At 35.9% G+C, this 16,183-nt stretch overlaps 1 protein-coding gene across 5 annotated transcripts; it reads right to left on the reverse strand.

The window, feature by feature from the left end:
* Positions 1-2,509: 2,509 nt before the first annotated feature.
* On the reverse strand, positions 2,510-15,755 carry LOC309491491 (nocturnin-like). Of its 5 annotated transcripts, none has more exons than XM_082190548.1 (3): positions 15,599-15,755; positions 6,503-6,766; positions 2,510-4,723 (listed from the first exon to the last, which is right to left on the reverse strand). In XM_082190548.1, exons 2-3 carry the CDS (start codon positions 6,756-6,758, stop codon positions 3,864-3,866), a joined length of 1,116 nt encoding a protein of 371 aa, XP_082046674.1. In that variant the 5' UTR covers positions 6,759-6,766; positions 15,599-15,755; the 3' UTR covers positions 2,510-3,863. The 5 variants fall into 5 exon arrangements, with proteins under 5 accessions (XP_082046674.1, XP_082046673.1, XP_082046672.1 ...); XM_082190547.1 differs by lacking the exon at positions 15,599-15,755 and adding an exon at positions 8,336-8,479; XM_082190546.1 differs by lacking the exon at positions 15,599-15,755 and adding an exon at positions 8,333-8,456.
* Between the last annotated feature and the right edge of the window lie 428 nt (positions 15,756-16,183).

Genomic DNA, 16,183 nt, shown 5'->3' on the forward strand with positions numbered 1-16,183 from the left:
TGCATGCAGTTATAAATGCTGTCACTAGGAGGTTAGTGTGCTTTCTAGATATCTTCTACACATTTGCTGTGTGAACTGGAGCCGCTCTACACCAGAATCTCTCAATACGTGTCAAGCCATCCTGGTCATGTTTCAGGGTTATAGGCAACAATAAAAAAAAAAAAATATATATATATATATTTAATCATTTTCTTTTCTTTACTTGAAATAAAACAAATGTTAAATATAGCATATATATATATATATATTGAGTCCATGTCCATTTAATCGCTAATGGTAAAGTGCCCATTCGGTCGTATTGCGGTGCCCCCCGGAACGAGAAGGGGGAATCTCCTCAACCCTCACCAATGTGCACATCCAACCCGTTTATATACTGTCTATGATCCAACCTGGATAATGCGACGACCGCCATTGTGTACGGGCAGGATTTGGAGTGGGCAACCAGTTTAGTGAAATTAAACATAGGCTACATCTTCATGTCTGTGACATTGTTTACCGAGCATGATGATGACTGATGATCCGAAAATAAGTTGACTATTAAAAAGAACAGCTGCACATCAGTTCACAAATAAAATATATTGTTTAAATTGTTACTGTCTTATATATATATATATATATATATATATATATATATATATATATATATATACATACATACAGTACAGGCCAAAAGTTTGGAAACATTACTATTTTTAATGTTTTTCAAAAGAAGTTTCTTCTGCTCATCAAGCCTGCATTTATTTGATCAAAAATACAATTTTTTTTTTTTTCATATTGTGATATATTATTACAATTTAAAATAATTGGTTTTCAATTTGTTATACTTTAAATTATCATTTATTTCTGTGATGCAAAGCTGAATTTTCAGGATCATTACTCCAGTCTTCAGTGTCACATGTGACATCCAGTCTATCACATGATCCTTTAGAAATCATTATAATATTCTGATTTATTATGAGTGTTGGAAACCGTTCTGCTGCCTAATATATTTGATGAATAAAAGGTTAAAAAGAACTGCATTTAAAAAAAAAGAAAAAAAAAAGTCTATAAATCTTCTTTACTATCACTTTTTATCAATTTAACACATCCTTGCTGAATAAAAGTATTGATTTATTTCAAAAAAAGAAAGACTCCTGACTCCTTTTACTGACTCCAAATGCTGACCAGTAGTGTATATTGTTGTTACAAAAGATTTCTATTTTTAAAACATTTGCCTTTTTGTATTATATTTTTTTTTTAACTTTTTATTCATCAAAGTATCCTAAAAAAGTATCACAGGTTATGAAAAAATATTAAGCAGCAGAACTGTTTCCAACTTTGATAAAGAATCATCATATTAGAATGATTTCTAAAGGATCATGTGATAGACCGGATGTCACACGTGACACTGAAGACTGGAGTAATGATCCTGAAAATTCAGCTTTGCATCACAGAAATAAATGATAATTTAAAGTATAATAAATTGAAAACCAATTATTTTAAATTGTAATAATATATCACAATATAAAAAATAAAAAAACTGAATTTTTGATCAAATAAATGCAGGCTTGATGAGCAGAACAAACTTCTTTCAAAAACATTAAAAATAGTAATGTTTCCAAACTTTTGGCCTGTACTGTATATATATATATATATATATATATATATATATATATATATATATATACATTTTTTATTTTTTATAAATGTAAAAATGCTTAAAACACTTGAGATTTATACTTGGTTTTAATGAATAGGCCTAGAACATTAATTACAATTGAATTATCATTAAATACAATGTAAACATACAAAATATAATTTTAGTTGGTTTCTATTTTTTATGTAGTGTAATGTTTATTTAACCAGGAAAATGTGGCAACATTAAGTGTAACTGGGACATGAATTTACATTTGATTAATAAAAGACCTTGCCTCCTCATTTCAGAACACCACTATAGCTTTGATAAGATTTATATGTATTATATATACTTTTAAAGTATATACACAAATCTTATACAGGCTATATTTTATTTCAGCTAGTTGCCAAGGCAACATTTCTCATTTAGTTTAACTTGATGTTCTAAAATAACAAACACAAATTAAAAACTATACAACCATATTTAAGCAACAACAAAATAACATCAAAACACAACAAAATTGCTTAAACTTTAAAATGTAAAGTAGAAAAAAGGCATTCAAAATACTAATAAAAACTAAAATAGTATCTCAATAATACTAAAATAACATTTGGTTTTATCAAAAATGTAAAAAAAATTAAAATAGACTGTAATGATCATTGTGTAAATATATGAGAGTATGTAGTGTAATATTGGGCTAGTGGTTTTGCACACTTCCCTAACAACCCTTGAGGAAGGGATTGAGTTGCATCCTCTTCCCGCAGTGCCCTTTAAAGGTTGACTCTATAAAACGAGGAGCTCATGTGATATAGTCCTAATAGTTAATAGTTAACCTGTCTGCAATTGATCATGTAGAGTAGACTCTGGTGAAGCTGTGAAATAATTTTGAGGATGTTGCATAAAGGAAATTATTTATTAATAAGGCTTCCCTCACTTATACATGAGTGTGAATGAAACACAATGAGTGTATGCAGAATTTGACACCTTCCCAAACATATTAACCGTTAAAAACAAAACAAAAAAACACCACAATGCAATAGTTTTATTTGTGCAAGCTGTCATGTTATTACCAATAATAAGACCCCCAAAAAATGTCAGGATGATTTGAGTCACATATTAAGAATTTATTTTTAACATTTTTGCTTTTAAACCTACACCCTGAAGTTAGAAGCATACCAGTCTAAAAGAATAAGGGTATGTTTACACGACAACAATGCAATAAAACGGAAACGTTTTTCCTTTGCGTTTTCCGCGTATACAGACGACAATATTATCAAAATGATTCCCATTCACACGGATCCGTGAAAACGAAAAAAAAAAAGAAGCTGTATTCTGCTGCCAGGCCAGTAGTTGGCGATGCCAATTTGTTAAGAAAAACTACACTGAATAGACACGGTTTTCACAAATTCACGTTTTTACAGTTTACGCGGTATCGTTTTCAAAAACATGCACTTTGAAACCTGTTTTCAAAAGTTTGCATTTTCAGTCCCCCAAAATGCCATTGTTGTGTAAAAGAAGGGCCAAAACACATAAAAAGTTTTCCGTTTTAAGTTGAAAACGCTGTCGTGTAAACGGCCTCTAAATCGAACAAAAATGAAAATTCTGTTATAATTTACTTAACCTCTCCAAACCTGTATTTTCTTTTTTTTTTCTGTGGAATACAAAAGGAGATATTTGACTTAATGTCCTACCTGCTCTTGTCCATACAATAAAAACAGACGCCAATTTACAGCACCATAAAAATTGTAATATTCAAGCCTTCTGAAGCTATGCTATTGCTTTGTGTGAGGAACAATGATATTTAAGTTAATTCTTGAACCCCTTTCCCCATTATAGCTCTTAAATCTTGCATAAACATTGCATTTCACCACTAATGTCTAACCTGGCACCACTTTAGAATGCAGGTTTGATTTTAAAAAGCAACATTGGAAGATTTCACACAAAGCTATCATATTGTATGGACAAAATGACTACTTTTACACTAAAGTTTTTTGCTTTAAGAAGATTTTATTGTGCTGTATTGTCTTAGCAAATGAAAACAAATCTCCTTTAATGTTCCACAGTACAAGAAAATGATACATTGAACGAAGTTGAACAAAATGAAATCTTTCTGTTTTTGTATGAACTGTCCCTTTAAGGATGTACTGGCTGAAGTGTTAATTATTCATGAACAGCAAACAAAATATGTAGAAATACTGTGCCAGCACAAGTCTCGACTTGTGTAATATCTTGCAAAATAAGTCTGTTATTACTGGGAGGCAAGCGTCGGATCCTTGAAGCTGAAGTCACAGACGAGGGAGAGGTGATCTGAAGGGTAATTATAGGAAGGAAGCCTATTGGGTCCAATTTGTTCGGCTGTAGGAAAGTCCAGAACCGCATTAACATCAAACGCTCTGTGCGAATACCACACGTAATCCAGCGTGTGGCAGCTCTCGCCACTGGGCCGGATCTTCCACGTCGTGTAAGGTGGCTCGGTTTTCCCGTCCGTACTCAAATGCTTATACGCACTGTCCAGTCCCAGATTAGATGTTGCGAAATTCCTATAGACGTCTTCTGACGGCTCGGCGTTAAAATCGCCGCATACTATCAGAGGAACGTCTGCATCTGCCTTTTCTTCGGTCTCTATTCTCTGTACAACGTTCCGCAGGTTGCGCAGCAGATCCGAACCCTGTGTGCTGCGTAGGACCTCCCAACCGCTCCGTGCCTTCAGATGGGTCACCGCCACACAGAACGCCCGACCTGTGTCTCGGCAGCGTAGAGCGGTGATGATGGCCACCTGATTGGTCTTCAACATCATGGCGGACAGTCGCAGGTGTGTTGTGTTTAGTGACTGGAAGCGTTTGTGATTGAAGAACAGAGCACAGCCATCAGGGCCGTTGTTGTTCTCCACATCCAGACATGGAGACCATGGTTTGGGGCAGAAACTGCCCTGGTAGCCCAAACTTGCCAGGACGGGCTGAAACATGTCAAAGTAGTGATCAACTTCCTGTAGGCATAGGATGTCAGGTCTGTAGGTTAGGATCTCCTCCAGGATCAAATACTTCCTTTCAGCCCAGTTCAGAGCATCCACGGGGCACTGCACAAAACTGTCCATGCCTTCACCTAATGCTGCAACGGGACAGAGAGAAGGTGGATTGTTTTTAAAAAAAAAAATCTCTGTAAATCCTAGCTACAACTTTATAAAGTCAAAGATTTTTATGAAAATGTCACCTTGCGGCAGTGTAATTTCAGCATCATTGAGATACTTTTATAGTTTTAATTAATATTTTGAGTTGAAGTTTTAGTAATTTTGTCATTATTATTATTTTTTAAATATGTCTGTTTTCTTATTAACCCTTAAACACATACCTCGGGTCTTTATCGACCCGTACATCAGTACATCATTCACTATCCTACCCCTCCTTCATTTTTTAAAGTTTGACATCAACCTTTTTTAGTATTACTCAATGAATTCATTATAAACAATATAACAAGAAAAAAAAGTAAAATAATAAAGAATGCGTGGTTTCTAATAAATTTTTTTTGTAAAAAGTAAATAGGGTCGCTAGCGTATTTTTTTTTTCTTCGCAAAAATGACTGAATCTCTGATTACTCAATAAGTGCAATTCACCTTTATTCCTCAAAGTGGCAATGTCTAATACACAATGATGATGTGATGTTTCAGTCATAATTACCGCAGGCATAAAACAAAAGAATATTATGGAAGCTTCTTTCCGCCACTAAATAAAAAATAAAAAAGGTAACTGCAACTTTTTATCTTGCAATTTTTTTCTCAGCATTGTGCGATTTAAACTCGTTATAAAGTTATAAAGTCAGAATTGCGAGATATTAACTCGTAATTGCAAGTTATAAAGCCAGAATTACGTGATATAAACTCATAATTGTAAGTTATAAAGTCACAATTGTGAGATATAAACTTTAGTTTTATATTAATGTGGCAGTTAGAGAGCCATCTGTGTTAGATATAAATCTGGGTCACTAAAGACCCGAATATGTAATAATGATTAGCGAAACAATCATTATTAATACAATTAAAGTTGAACTATTTTAATACATCAAGTTAAACTAAACAAAAAGAAATCTTACCTTGGCATCTAGCTGAAATAAAGAAGTTAATTTTTAAAATATTTTATTTAATTTCAGTCAATATTTATTATACTTAAAAACTATATATTTTTTTAATGCTTTTAGTTAACTATAATAACCACCATAAACTCCATAAAACTCACCACCATGACACTAGAGTGTTGTTATGCATTGCTAAGATTTCCTAAGGGGTTTTAGCGAGTTGCTATGTGGTTGCTAGTGTGTTCTTGGTGGTTAGTATTATAATTGTTTATTAATAATTATATTTCATTATTACTATTTGCCTATTTTATTCCTGATCCTGAAACTTTTGTGTCAGTAAGATTTATTTTTTATTTATTTTTATTTTACAAAATTACATTTATTCAGCAAGGATACATTAAATGAATCAAATGACAGTAAAGACTTTTACATCATTAAAAAAAAAAAAAAATCTATTTCAAATAAATAAATCCACAACACTATTCAGCAGTACAACAGTTGTCAACTGATATTGATAAAAAAAAAAAATTCTTAGCAGCAAGTCAGCATTTGAGAATGATTTCTGAAGTATCATTTGGCACTGAAGACTGCTGAAAATTCAGCTTTGTCATCACAGGAATAAATTAAATTCAAATAGAATTTTTTTTTATTGTAATAGTTCACGAAACATGATTCAAGATTTATTTTTGATCAAATAAATGCAGTCTTGGTGGCCATAAGAGGCTCTTACATATCCCCAAAATGTTTTAGCGTATAATATGTAATATGTCATTCACTGTCCCCTCTTAATGATGATGAATATAGGGTTTAGGTTTATACCTTGTGCTAGTACATTCCACTGCATAACTCTGATCGTCTGCCTGGAGTCTCCATGCCCCGTCTGGATGAGAGTTCTCTGCAGTTGGGCAGGCCGGTTTCTCAAAACCTCTCTACATTCCCGCAATAGCTCCAAAGGGTCCGCCAGGTCTTGATCCAGATTGTTCCCCGGAAAGTATGTGGAGTCCCGAGTGTGAGGAAGAGGAGGTCTGCTGACAGTCTTAGCCAGGGCACTGTAGAGACTAGAGCTGCTGCCCATGGAACAAGCTAAGAGAAACAAAACAGACATCACACATAATTATCTTTCCTGGAATTTCATCACCGGCTCCCTTTAAAGGAATATAAAAGAACTACACCTGTTCGCGTTGCAGCTGCAAATAGCTGTCAGTGTGAACACACCTTTACACTGAGGAGTTGTGCTGAACTAAACCAGGCTTTGCTATCTATTTCCACTTTAATTCATTCCATCCTCTTTCTTCTTCAAATAGGACAAGCAAACACATGCCTAATCCATTTATACTGAGAGCAGCAAGTAGCACCAGTTGTTAAGACACGTCTCACACACCCAGAGCTTAGAGGCGTTCATGCATATAATGGCCCCATTGATCTCAAAGTCTCAGCAACATGCAAATTCATGCAAGGTGTAGACTTCAATTCAAAGAAATGTCCTGATTGGCTACACTAGAGCTTTATGTTGGTCTATGGGTCCCTGGTAATCCATCTTGGCCTTAATCAACTAAACATGCCTTGATTAACGCCTGGTTAGCCTTTAACTCAATTTCCTCTGAGCTCTATAGATCACTGAGGCTTTATGATGCTCACTGTTGCGAGTTGAGTTAAAGCAGAGTTAATTTCACAATATCATATCATCATATATTAATCTTCAGCAATAAAAATGGCAAATTCAATGACTACAGTTTCAATGCGTGACTAAATAAAAGTATTCAAATAAATGTAAATAATTGTTTTAAAATTAAATAAATTGAAACAAAAATAATACATACATCTTAATTATAAAATATTCTAAGGATTAATAGTTTTTCCCCATTAAAATCAATCTAATTATTTTGTGCTGACACCTAGCAGCGCAATTGTGCCATCTGTTACTGATGCCACTGCATAAATCAGCTATCATGTGATATCAACATGACAGCCCCATAATGCAACCTGTAAAAAAACCCAAGTAAAATAAAACTGCCTTTATTAGGCTAATAATATGATTGGTCTCCATCTCATGTTGTACATTAGTTTGCACAACATACACTTCCAGTCAAAAGCTTGGAGTCTGTAAGATTTAAAAAATAAAATAAATAAATAAATATTCAGCCAGGATGCATAAATTGATCAAAAGTGACAGTGACCCTTTTAAATTGTTACCAAAAATAAATGCTGTTATTCTGAACTTTGTATTCATTAAAGAATCCTAAACAATTTTGTTTTACTTCCACAAAAATATTACGCAGCACAACTGTTTTCAACATTGATAATTATAAGAAATGTTTCTTGAGCACCAAATCAGCTTATTATTTATTCCTTTATATGTAAAAACTTCTTAATCAGGAAAAAGTGACCAGATGAGATTTTGAGTGAGATATATATACACGACATATTGTTATCTGATACCATCACGGTACCATTGCATTTTTTGCTACACACAGAACACCACATAAATAGACTCTGTCCAAACACAAATTTAAATACATATTATACAAACACAAAAACATATTATACAAAATCATTAGTTTTAAAACCAAGTGGCATTGAAATCAACCAACCATTAAAATTACATTTTTCATTAGAATTAAAGGAGTTAAATTAATTTGTTTATCTTACCAACAACAACCTCCATGATGTCAGGACTGGATTTTGAGTTTGTCCTACAGCAGAGTGTGTGTGTTGTGATGTTGTGTGAGCGATGTTCAGCAGAAATGCACCACTGGCTGTGTGTGTTAAACTGCTTCTGACAGAATGAGATTACAGACTTGAGACGTCAGGAGACCATTTGGACACACACACACGCAATCTGAGTACAAAGGACAAAAGGCTGTTCCAGGGAACATAATGCAACCATGAAACCACACGATTTTATGCATGTTACATTATATCCGTTTCGTCACAAGGAATAATACTAACGTTAACAAAATAGGCTACACTCTTGTACTGCGACTGAAAAAGCTCAACACGCTGCAACTGAAGAAAACGCATGCAAAAAGAAAAAACACCAGCAAATTAAAAAAACATCATGAGTTTGACAACACATGTGCTGCAAATACTCACAACACAACCAAATACAGAAACTCGCTGCAAATACTCACAACACAACCAAATACAGAAACTCGCTGCAAATACTCACAACACAACCAAATACAAAAACTCGCTGCAAATACTCACAACACAACCAAATACAGAAACTCGCTGCAAATACTCACAACACAACCAAATACAGAAACTCGCTGCAAATACTCACAACACAACCAAATACAGAAACTCGCTGCAAATACTCACAACACAACCAAATACAGAAACTCGCTGCAAATATTCACAACACAACCAAATACAGAAACTCGCTGCAAATACTCACAACACAACCAAATACAGAAACTCGCTGCAAATACTCACAACACAACCAAATACAGAAACTCGCTGCAAATACTCACAACACAACCAAATACAGAAACTCGCTGCAAATACTCACAAGACAACCAAATACAGAAACACGCTGCAAATACTCACAACACAACCAAATACAGAAACTCGCTGCAAATACTCACAAGACAACCAAATACAGAAACACGCTGCAAATACTCACAACACAACCAAATACAGAAATGCGCTGCAAAAACTTGCAACGCACATACGAATAGGATTTTAAAATAAACCCCCCAAAAAAACTCACCTTTCAGGTCATTGACAACATTGACGAGTAGACATTGAACAATAAGCGGTCCCAGCCAGGTTTGTCACTTGCCGGGGTCCTCTTGAAACACTTCCGTGTTATTTGCAGTGTGTTTCTGTATTTGATTGCGTTGTGAGTATTTGGAGCACATTTCTGTATTTGGTTGTGTTGTGAGTATTTGCAGAAAGTTTCAGTATTTGGTTAAGTTGTGAGTATTTGCAGTGCGTTTCTGTATTTAGTTGCGTTGTGAGTATTTGCAGCATGTTTCAGTATTTGGTTGATTGTGAGTATTTGCAGCTTGTTTCTGTATTTGGTTGCGTTGTATTTGCAGAAAGTTTCAGTATTTGGTTGATTGTGAGTATTTGCAGCGCGTTTCTGTATTTAGTCGCGTTGTGAGTATTTGCAGCGAGTTTCTGTATTTGGCAGTGTTGTGTGTATTTGCAGAAAATGTGTTGTCAAATGGATTTTTTTTTATTTGCATGTGTTTTCTTCAGTTGCAGCACATTGTGCTTTGTGATATTTGCAGCATGTTTCTGTATTTAGTTGTGTTGTGAGTTTTTGCAATGCGTTTCTGTATTTGGCTGCATTGTGAGTATTTGCAGAGCGTTTCTGTATTTGGTTGCATTGTGAGTATTTGCAGTGTGTTTCTGTATTTGACTGCATTGTGAGTATTTGCAGAGCCTTTCTGTATTTGGTTGCGTTGTGTGTTTTGCAGAGCGTTTCTGTATTTGGTTGCATTGTGCGTTTTGCAGTGTGTTTCCGTATTTGGTTGCGTTGTGAGTATTTGCAGTGTGTTTCTTAATTTGGCTGCATTGTGAGTATTTGCATCTGTCAAATGGATGATGTTTTCTTAATTTGCTGTGTTTTTTTTTATTTGCATGTGTTTTCTTCAGTTGCAGCGCATTGCGCTTTGTGATATTTGCAGTGCGTTTTTGTATTTGGTTGCGTTGTGAGTATTTACAGCACGTGTTGTCAAACGGATGATGTTTTCTTAATTTGCTGGTGTTTTTTCTATGTGCATGTGTTTTCTTCAGTTGCAGCATGTTGAGATCTCTCGGCCACAATAACATACGGTGCAATTTATTTAAAGGCACCATGAAATCAAAATGGACAGTTCTTGTTTTTTTATGGAATATTGCAGTAGTTATTTTAAATGATCGTGCACATACATTTTTTTAATTCACATGCCCTTGTAATAACTTCCCCTCCCTCTTGCAACGACATCTCTTATTCTCTGATGACTTACAAGACAGATTACTGATTACAGGACAACCTGTCTCTCACATGAGATCACAGCAATAGAAAAAGATAACAATTCAATAATCCAATCAATTCAGAATGTACAAAATCAAGTCCCACCCTACATTTCTTGTTTGAGAACATGTTTTACTCAAATATACGTCAATAGGAAAGAAAAGACTATTGCAACTTCTGTTTCGTGCGACCTTAATCATAAATGTCTCTAACTGACTTGTCATTCAGGAAGCTAGGCAAGGTTACAACATAAGTGGTTTGTACATTCACATTACAGTAGCAACAGTAACTTACTTTTTGCCACACATTTGATATTACAAAATCAGCACATGATCATGATATGCTTCAAAACAACCTCTATTCAACCATCCTAACATATATTTTTTTCTATCTATGTCTTACATTATGGATTACTAAAAAGGATAATTTTAAAATCTCTAACAAACCATGTACCATGGTTTTGGGATCAGTAAGATTTTTTAAAGAGATTCATATTTTTATTCAGAAAGGGCACATTAAATTGATTAAAAGTGACTTAGATCTACCATGGTACTGCCATAGAACATTTAGGAAGGAAATGTAAGGGAGTATAATTTCTTTCAGGATAATATTGTGCTAATATACCCGTGTCACTCAACTTGAATTTTAAGGTCATGATTAAAAGTCACAGATCAAAATAGCATCATCAACACAAACAGAATGAGGGGAAGTACAGCAACACCATTATTAGAGGTGCAGGCCAGGGGCAGATCAAAATGACTCTACTATAAGGGGTCAACATGGTACTGTATGAATGAATGGGATGTTAGGTGTGTTGTAACAAATGAAGATATTGGCTCTTATCTTGTTCTAGCTTCATTCATAAGATAATCAGATCTCCTACAGTTTGACTCCTAGAACCTGCTTATCTGTGCCATAAAGGAAACTGTTACTTGTGAGTGACAAATGAAACTGACATGGAAATTTATATAAGATATAATGACTTTTGTGTGCTAGAGTATACAAGCCCTGTTTACACTTGGCCACATAATGAATTTTCACTTATTTGATAGCAATTCAATCATATAAAGACCATGCCTGCATCCAAATATGTATTAGTATATAGGCCTATATATTGTCTATGTATAGAAGTAAAAAAACAGTATGTGAAAAGAGTTGTATGTCCGAATCTATAGTTTTCATAAAACAGTAAAAAAATACCTGGATGAACTACTTCAAAAGTAATTTTCCGAAGTGCGCTTTACTATCCCATGAGGCCATGGGAGAGGAGTTTTGAATGACAGTGAAGCAACACAACTAAGCCACATGACAATGACAACACAACGAATATAGTATGTCTGGATTACATTACACACTCATACTATTATAGAACATAGTGTCAATGCAATGCATCAACTCAAGGCAAGCAATCCGATCACTCAAGACGAATAAGGTAACCAATTGTAAATATTTTCAAAAGTTGTAATGATCTAAATCATTGTCCTTTATTTAAGCAATAAAACATTTGCAAGTGTAATGCTTTCATACAGCAGTTGTATAAACAATTATTATCAAGTAGGCCAAACTTATGTTTCAGATAAAAATTGGACTGTTTGTATATTTCGTTTCTATTAAAGAAACTAGCTCTAAAAGAAGAAAAGCATCAAACTTTGTGTCACCATGCAAATGTGCAGAGCAAACACCAATTTGGAACAGAGGAGCAAAGCGGAAAGTGTTTTGTTACACACTGCTTCAGGTTTTCCATTTCACACTCCAGCTCACTAGTGAAAGAAACGTACTCCAAGGGATTTAAATATCAGATTCAGCACTCTTGGAACAAACAACACTTTCCAATCAAATTTGAAGACCCAAACTATTTATTAATAAAATGTACAGATATCAGATAGTTAAGGCCCATTCACAGTCACATCAAGGACTATAACTATAATGAAAACGATACTATAATAAAGTTCTAATTCTATGAGAATAGGGAGGTCCCCACCACAGCTATAATGAATGACACAGAGGAATGATAACGTTGGAATCACTTTCAGAATTTTTTTTTCCAGCTGATGAACGTTAAAAACTTCGACAGACAATCAAAATTCACCCGATTTTAAAGTGCTTAAGAATTTAAAGTGGCAGACAACATAGTAGGCAAATTGACACCAATAATGATAACTATAAAAATGACTATAACGATAACTACATTAGCGGCCGTCCACATTAGCAGGATGTTAGCGTTCTGTTTATTCTAAACTATTGTTTTTGGTGTGAACTGGCCTTTAGTCCCAGCCCTCCATTCTTCAAAATATATTGTATGTTCCTTAGAAAAAAGTAAATCATGCAGGGTTGGAAGTGGAACAACGTTCATCACGTTGGGTGAACTATCCCCTTTAATGGTGTAAAGTTTTTGAGCAGGGTTACATCGTTACACCAGTAGGTGGCGAAATCTGTCTCAAGAGCGCATTAAAGGATAATTCCGGTATTTAACACCTTGAGTCTATTTTGTAGTTTGTTATGGATGAACTAGAGTGGTGGACACAGCAATTTTGACGATGGGTCCTGTCTCGACTTTTTGACTCTTTTAGAATCGCCTTTGACCGCTTCAGAGTGGCTGTCGATGGACATGCACGAATATGTCCTTAAAACAACCCTTAACGTTCGTTTTCAAAACTGTGTAACTCACCGAGTGGTTAGTGGTGTTTGTTGATGATTAAAAACAAATATATCGGCGCAATGTATGATTTCAATCCGTGTTATTTGCTATAGTGGAACTATTTTTTCAGATACCTCACAACCGCGTATAAACTTCCGCTCGATATTTGAGTCTGAAGCGTTAGTACACTCCCGACCACTTGATGGCGACAGCCACTTTGCCGTACAAGGATGCTGTACGGAACTCGGTGTCTAGCACATAGAGCCATAGACAGTATAAACTGGACACAGCGACCCCATTGGATTCAACGGAGACAAGTGAAGTCAATTAGAAGCTCTTACTTCCTGGGGATCGAGCGTACTGCGCAGACTCAAACTGAGCTTGACGACGTAGATGTGACGTGAGCAACCCGTCTGTCTTCTAGTAGCTGTGCCATGAGAAATCTAAATCATTCCCTTCCGAAACTTGCAGAGACGGAGAGTGTGAGTAGGAGGTGTCCATAAGCTAGGAGCAGGAGAAACTTTTGCTATGTATTCTGATTAATTATTTTGTCACTTTGCCTCCACGTCCCCCCCGATTGCCTGTGAGCTTCTCCTCCTGTCCATACGGCAATTCTCTACTGTGCGACAGAGAGTCGCGTGGTTATGACGCAATCGTTAGCCTATTTTTACAAAAATTGCTTCTACGGGGCCATAACGTAAGATACAAGGTAATGGAGCCTTTTATACATTTTCGTGTTTCTTTAGAAATAAATAATGGACAAATGGAGTCTTTAAACGCCTCAGATGTAAAGTTATTCGCTGTCAAAGTGACGCCAAAATGAATGGGAGTCAATGGGATGCTAACAGCAGGTGGGGGTCCGCTAGCCAATGGCGGCGCCCGGGGAAACTTCAAAATAATATGAAACCCTGCCCCCCTGCATAGAGCACAGTTGCTCTGCTCACGCTAGCCTTCTGAGGGACGGAGAACTGAGCAAAAAGACTACAACCAGAGAATGTCTAATAGGAAGAGAATTGGCACTCTCTGGTTACTTCCCCCAGTGGATCACCCCCAGTGGAACTCTGGTGGAACTACAACCAAAATTCGGTACAATAAGACTTAGCTGCTAATAGATCGGGGACGGAGTACACCCCTTATTTCCCTGAAAGTGTTCACTGCGCTCCTGATCAGGATCTCGAGATGCTCGATTGTGGTTTACGCCAGGCTCTCCGTAGACGGGCTCTGCTACAACCAAATGTAAACAGCCCCCTTTTCCGTTTCCGGTAGCGCAGTAATATCAACGAGCAATGAGTCCTCCAACAGAAATCAATGGGATTTTACAAAATGACAAATAAAACACGACAGAAACTGTATTTCGCTACGCTACTTGTTTTTAATCATCAACGAACACCACTAACCACTCGGTGAGTTGCACAGTTTTGAAAACGAACGTTAAGGGTTGTTTTAAGGACATGTTCGTACATGTCCATAGACAGACAGCCACTCTGAAGCGGTCAAAGGCGATTCTAAAAGTCAAAAAGTCGAGACAGGACCCATCGTCAAAATTTGTGTCCACCACTCTAGTTCATCCAAAACAAACTATAAAATAGACTCAAGGTGTTAAAAAATAAAATAAATATATATATATATATATATATATATTTTTACGATTAATTTGGGTACTAAATGCCACTACGGTGCGTTACTCGGACACCCTGTATCCTGCTTTGACATCGTATCGAACTGGCCGTATTGTGACAAAATGTAAGTTACTCAATATTCTATTCATTGTGTTATATAACATCAATCACTCTCACAGTCGTGATGTAACCTGCAGCCTCGTGCTTATGAGTGATCATACCCATTCACGTCATTCTTGCTCGTGTGATATTGTGTAACTTAATTGCCCACGATAATGATTACGCATAGTTAAATAATAATAAAGATATCGAAGCATCACTAATTGTAGTAATCCTTTATTCGTAGTAGGCTCGAATTTAAATTGATGTATTGTTTCTTGAATACCCTTATGGTTTTGCGCATTGTTTAGATATGTTTATCAACAAGTGGACTGAGTTGAACGCATTAGAGTACCTTTCTTAAACAGAGACCATCATCACACGAGCGAGCTAGTGGAGGACACGCAACATGATTTGTTCTAAACTTCTCCTAGGTTACGATTCATTACATGGAGTAGTTGGAGAACAGTCTGATTCTATAATATGCGCCGCACCGATGAAACTGAAACACAAATGCAGAGAAGACATAAAGGACGACAGCGCATACATTACAGGTAAAGTGGTGGTTATGCTTAGTCGATTTTGTTACTCACCAGATTGGCTTCAAATACTGAATATTCCTCTTGCAGGCCGGTAATTGCGTGTGTAGATGCGATCTGCGTCCGTTTAGAAACATAAGTGACCTCCTCAAGCATACACACGCTACAAAAACAGCTGTAAACCAAAGCAAGGTCATAGGACTGGTGGTGACTCCTGATCCACAGAGTTGCACTGCCATCTGCTGGGTTGAGGCGGTATTGCATATAAAAATAAAGGATCCCCTCCTCAAGGGGGCGCCTGCATTCATAACGTGTGTCTGTGTCTGTGTCTGTGTCTTATAGCACTATATGTTCAGCCATGGCCCAAAGTATTGGCAGTGACATACATTTTGTGTTTTGTAAAGTTTCTTTTTTGTGTGTTTCTATGGTATACTGGAAAACAATGATAAGCATTTCATATGTTTTAAAGGCTTTTATAGGCAAAAACTTTGAATATATGCAAAGAGTCAATATTTACAGTGTTGACCCTTCTTCTGACTGATGGGAATCCATTCTTTCCTTATTAGTGCTCGGAGTTGATCACAATTTGTGGGCTTCTGCTTGTCCACTTGCCTTTTGAGGACTGACCACAGGTTTTCT

This window comes from Leuciscus leuciscus (assembly GCF_965113295.1).
Source record: "Leuciscus leuciscus genome assembly, contig: HAP1_SCAFFOLD_287, whole genome shotgun sequence".
Classification (NCBI taxonomy): Eukaryota; Metazoa; Chordata; class Actinopteri; order Cypriniformes; family Leuciscidae; genus Leuciscus; species Leuciscus leuciscus.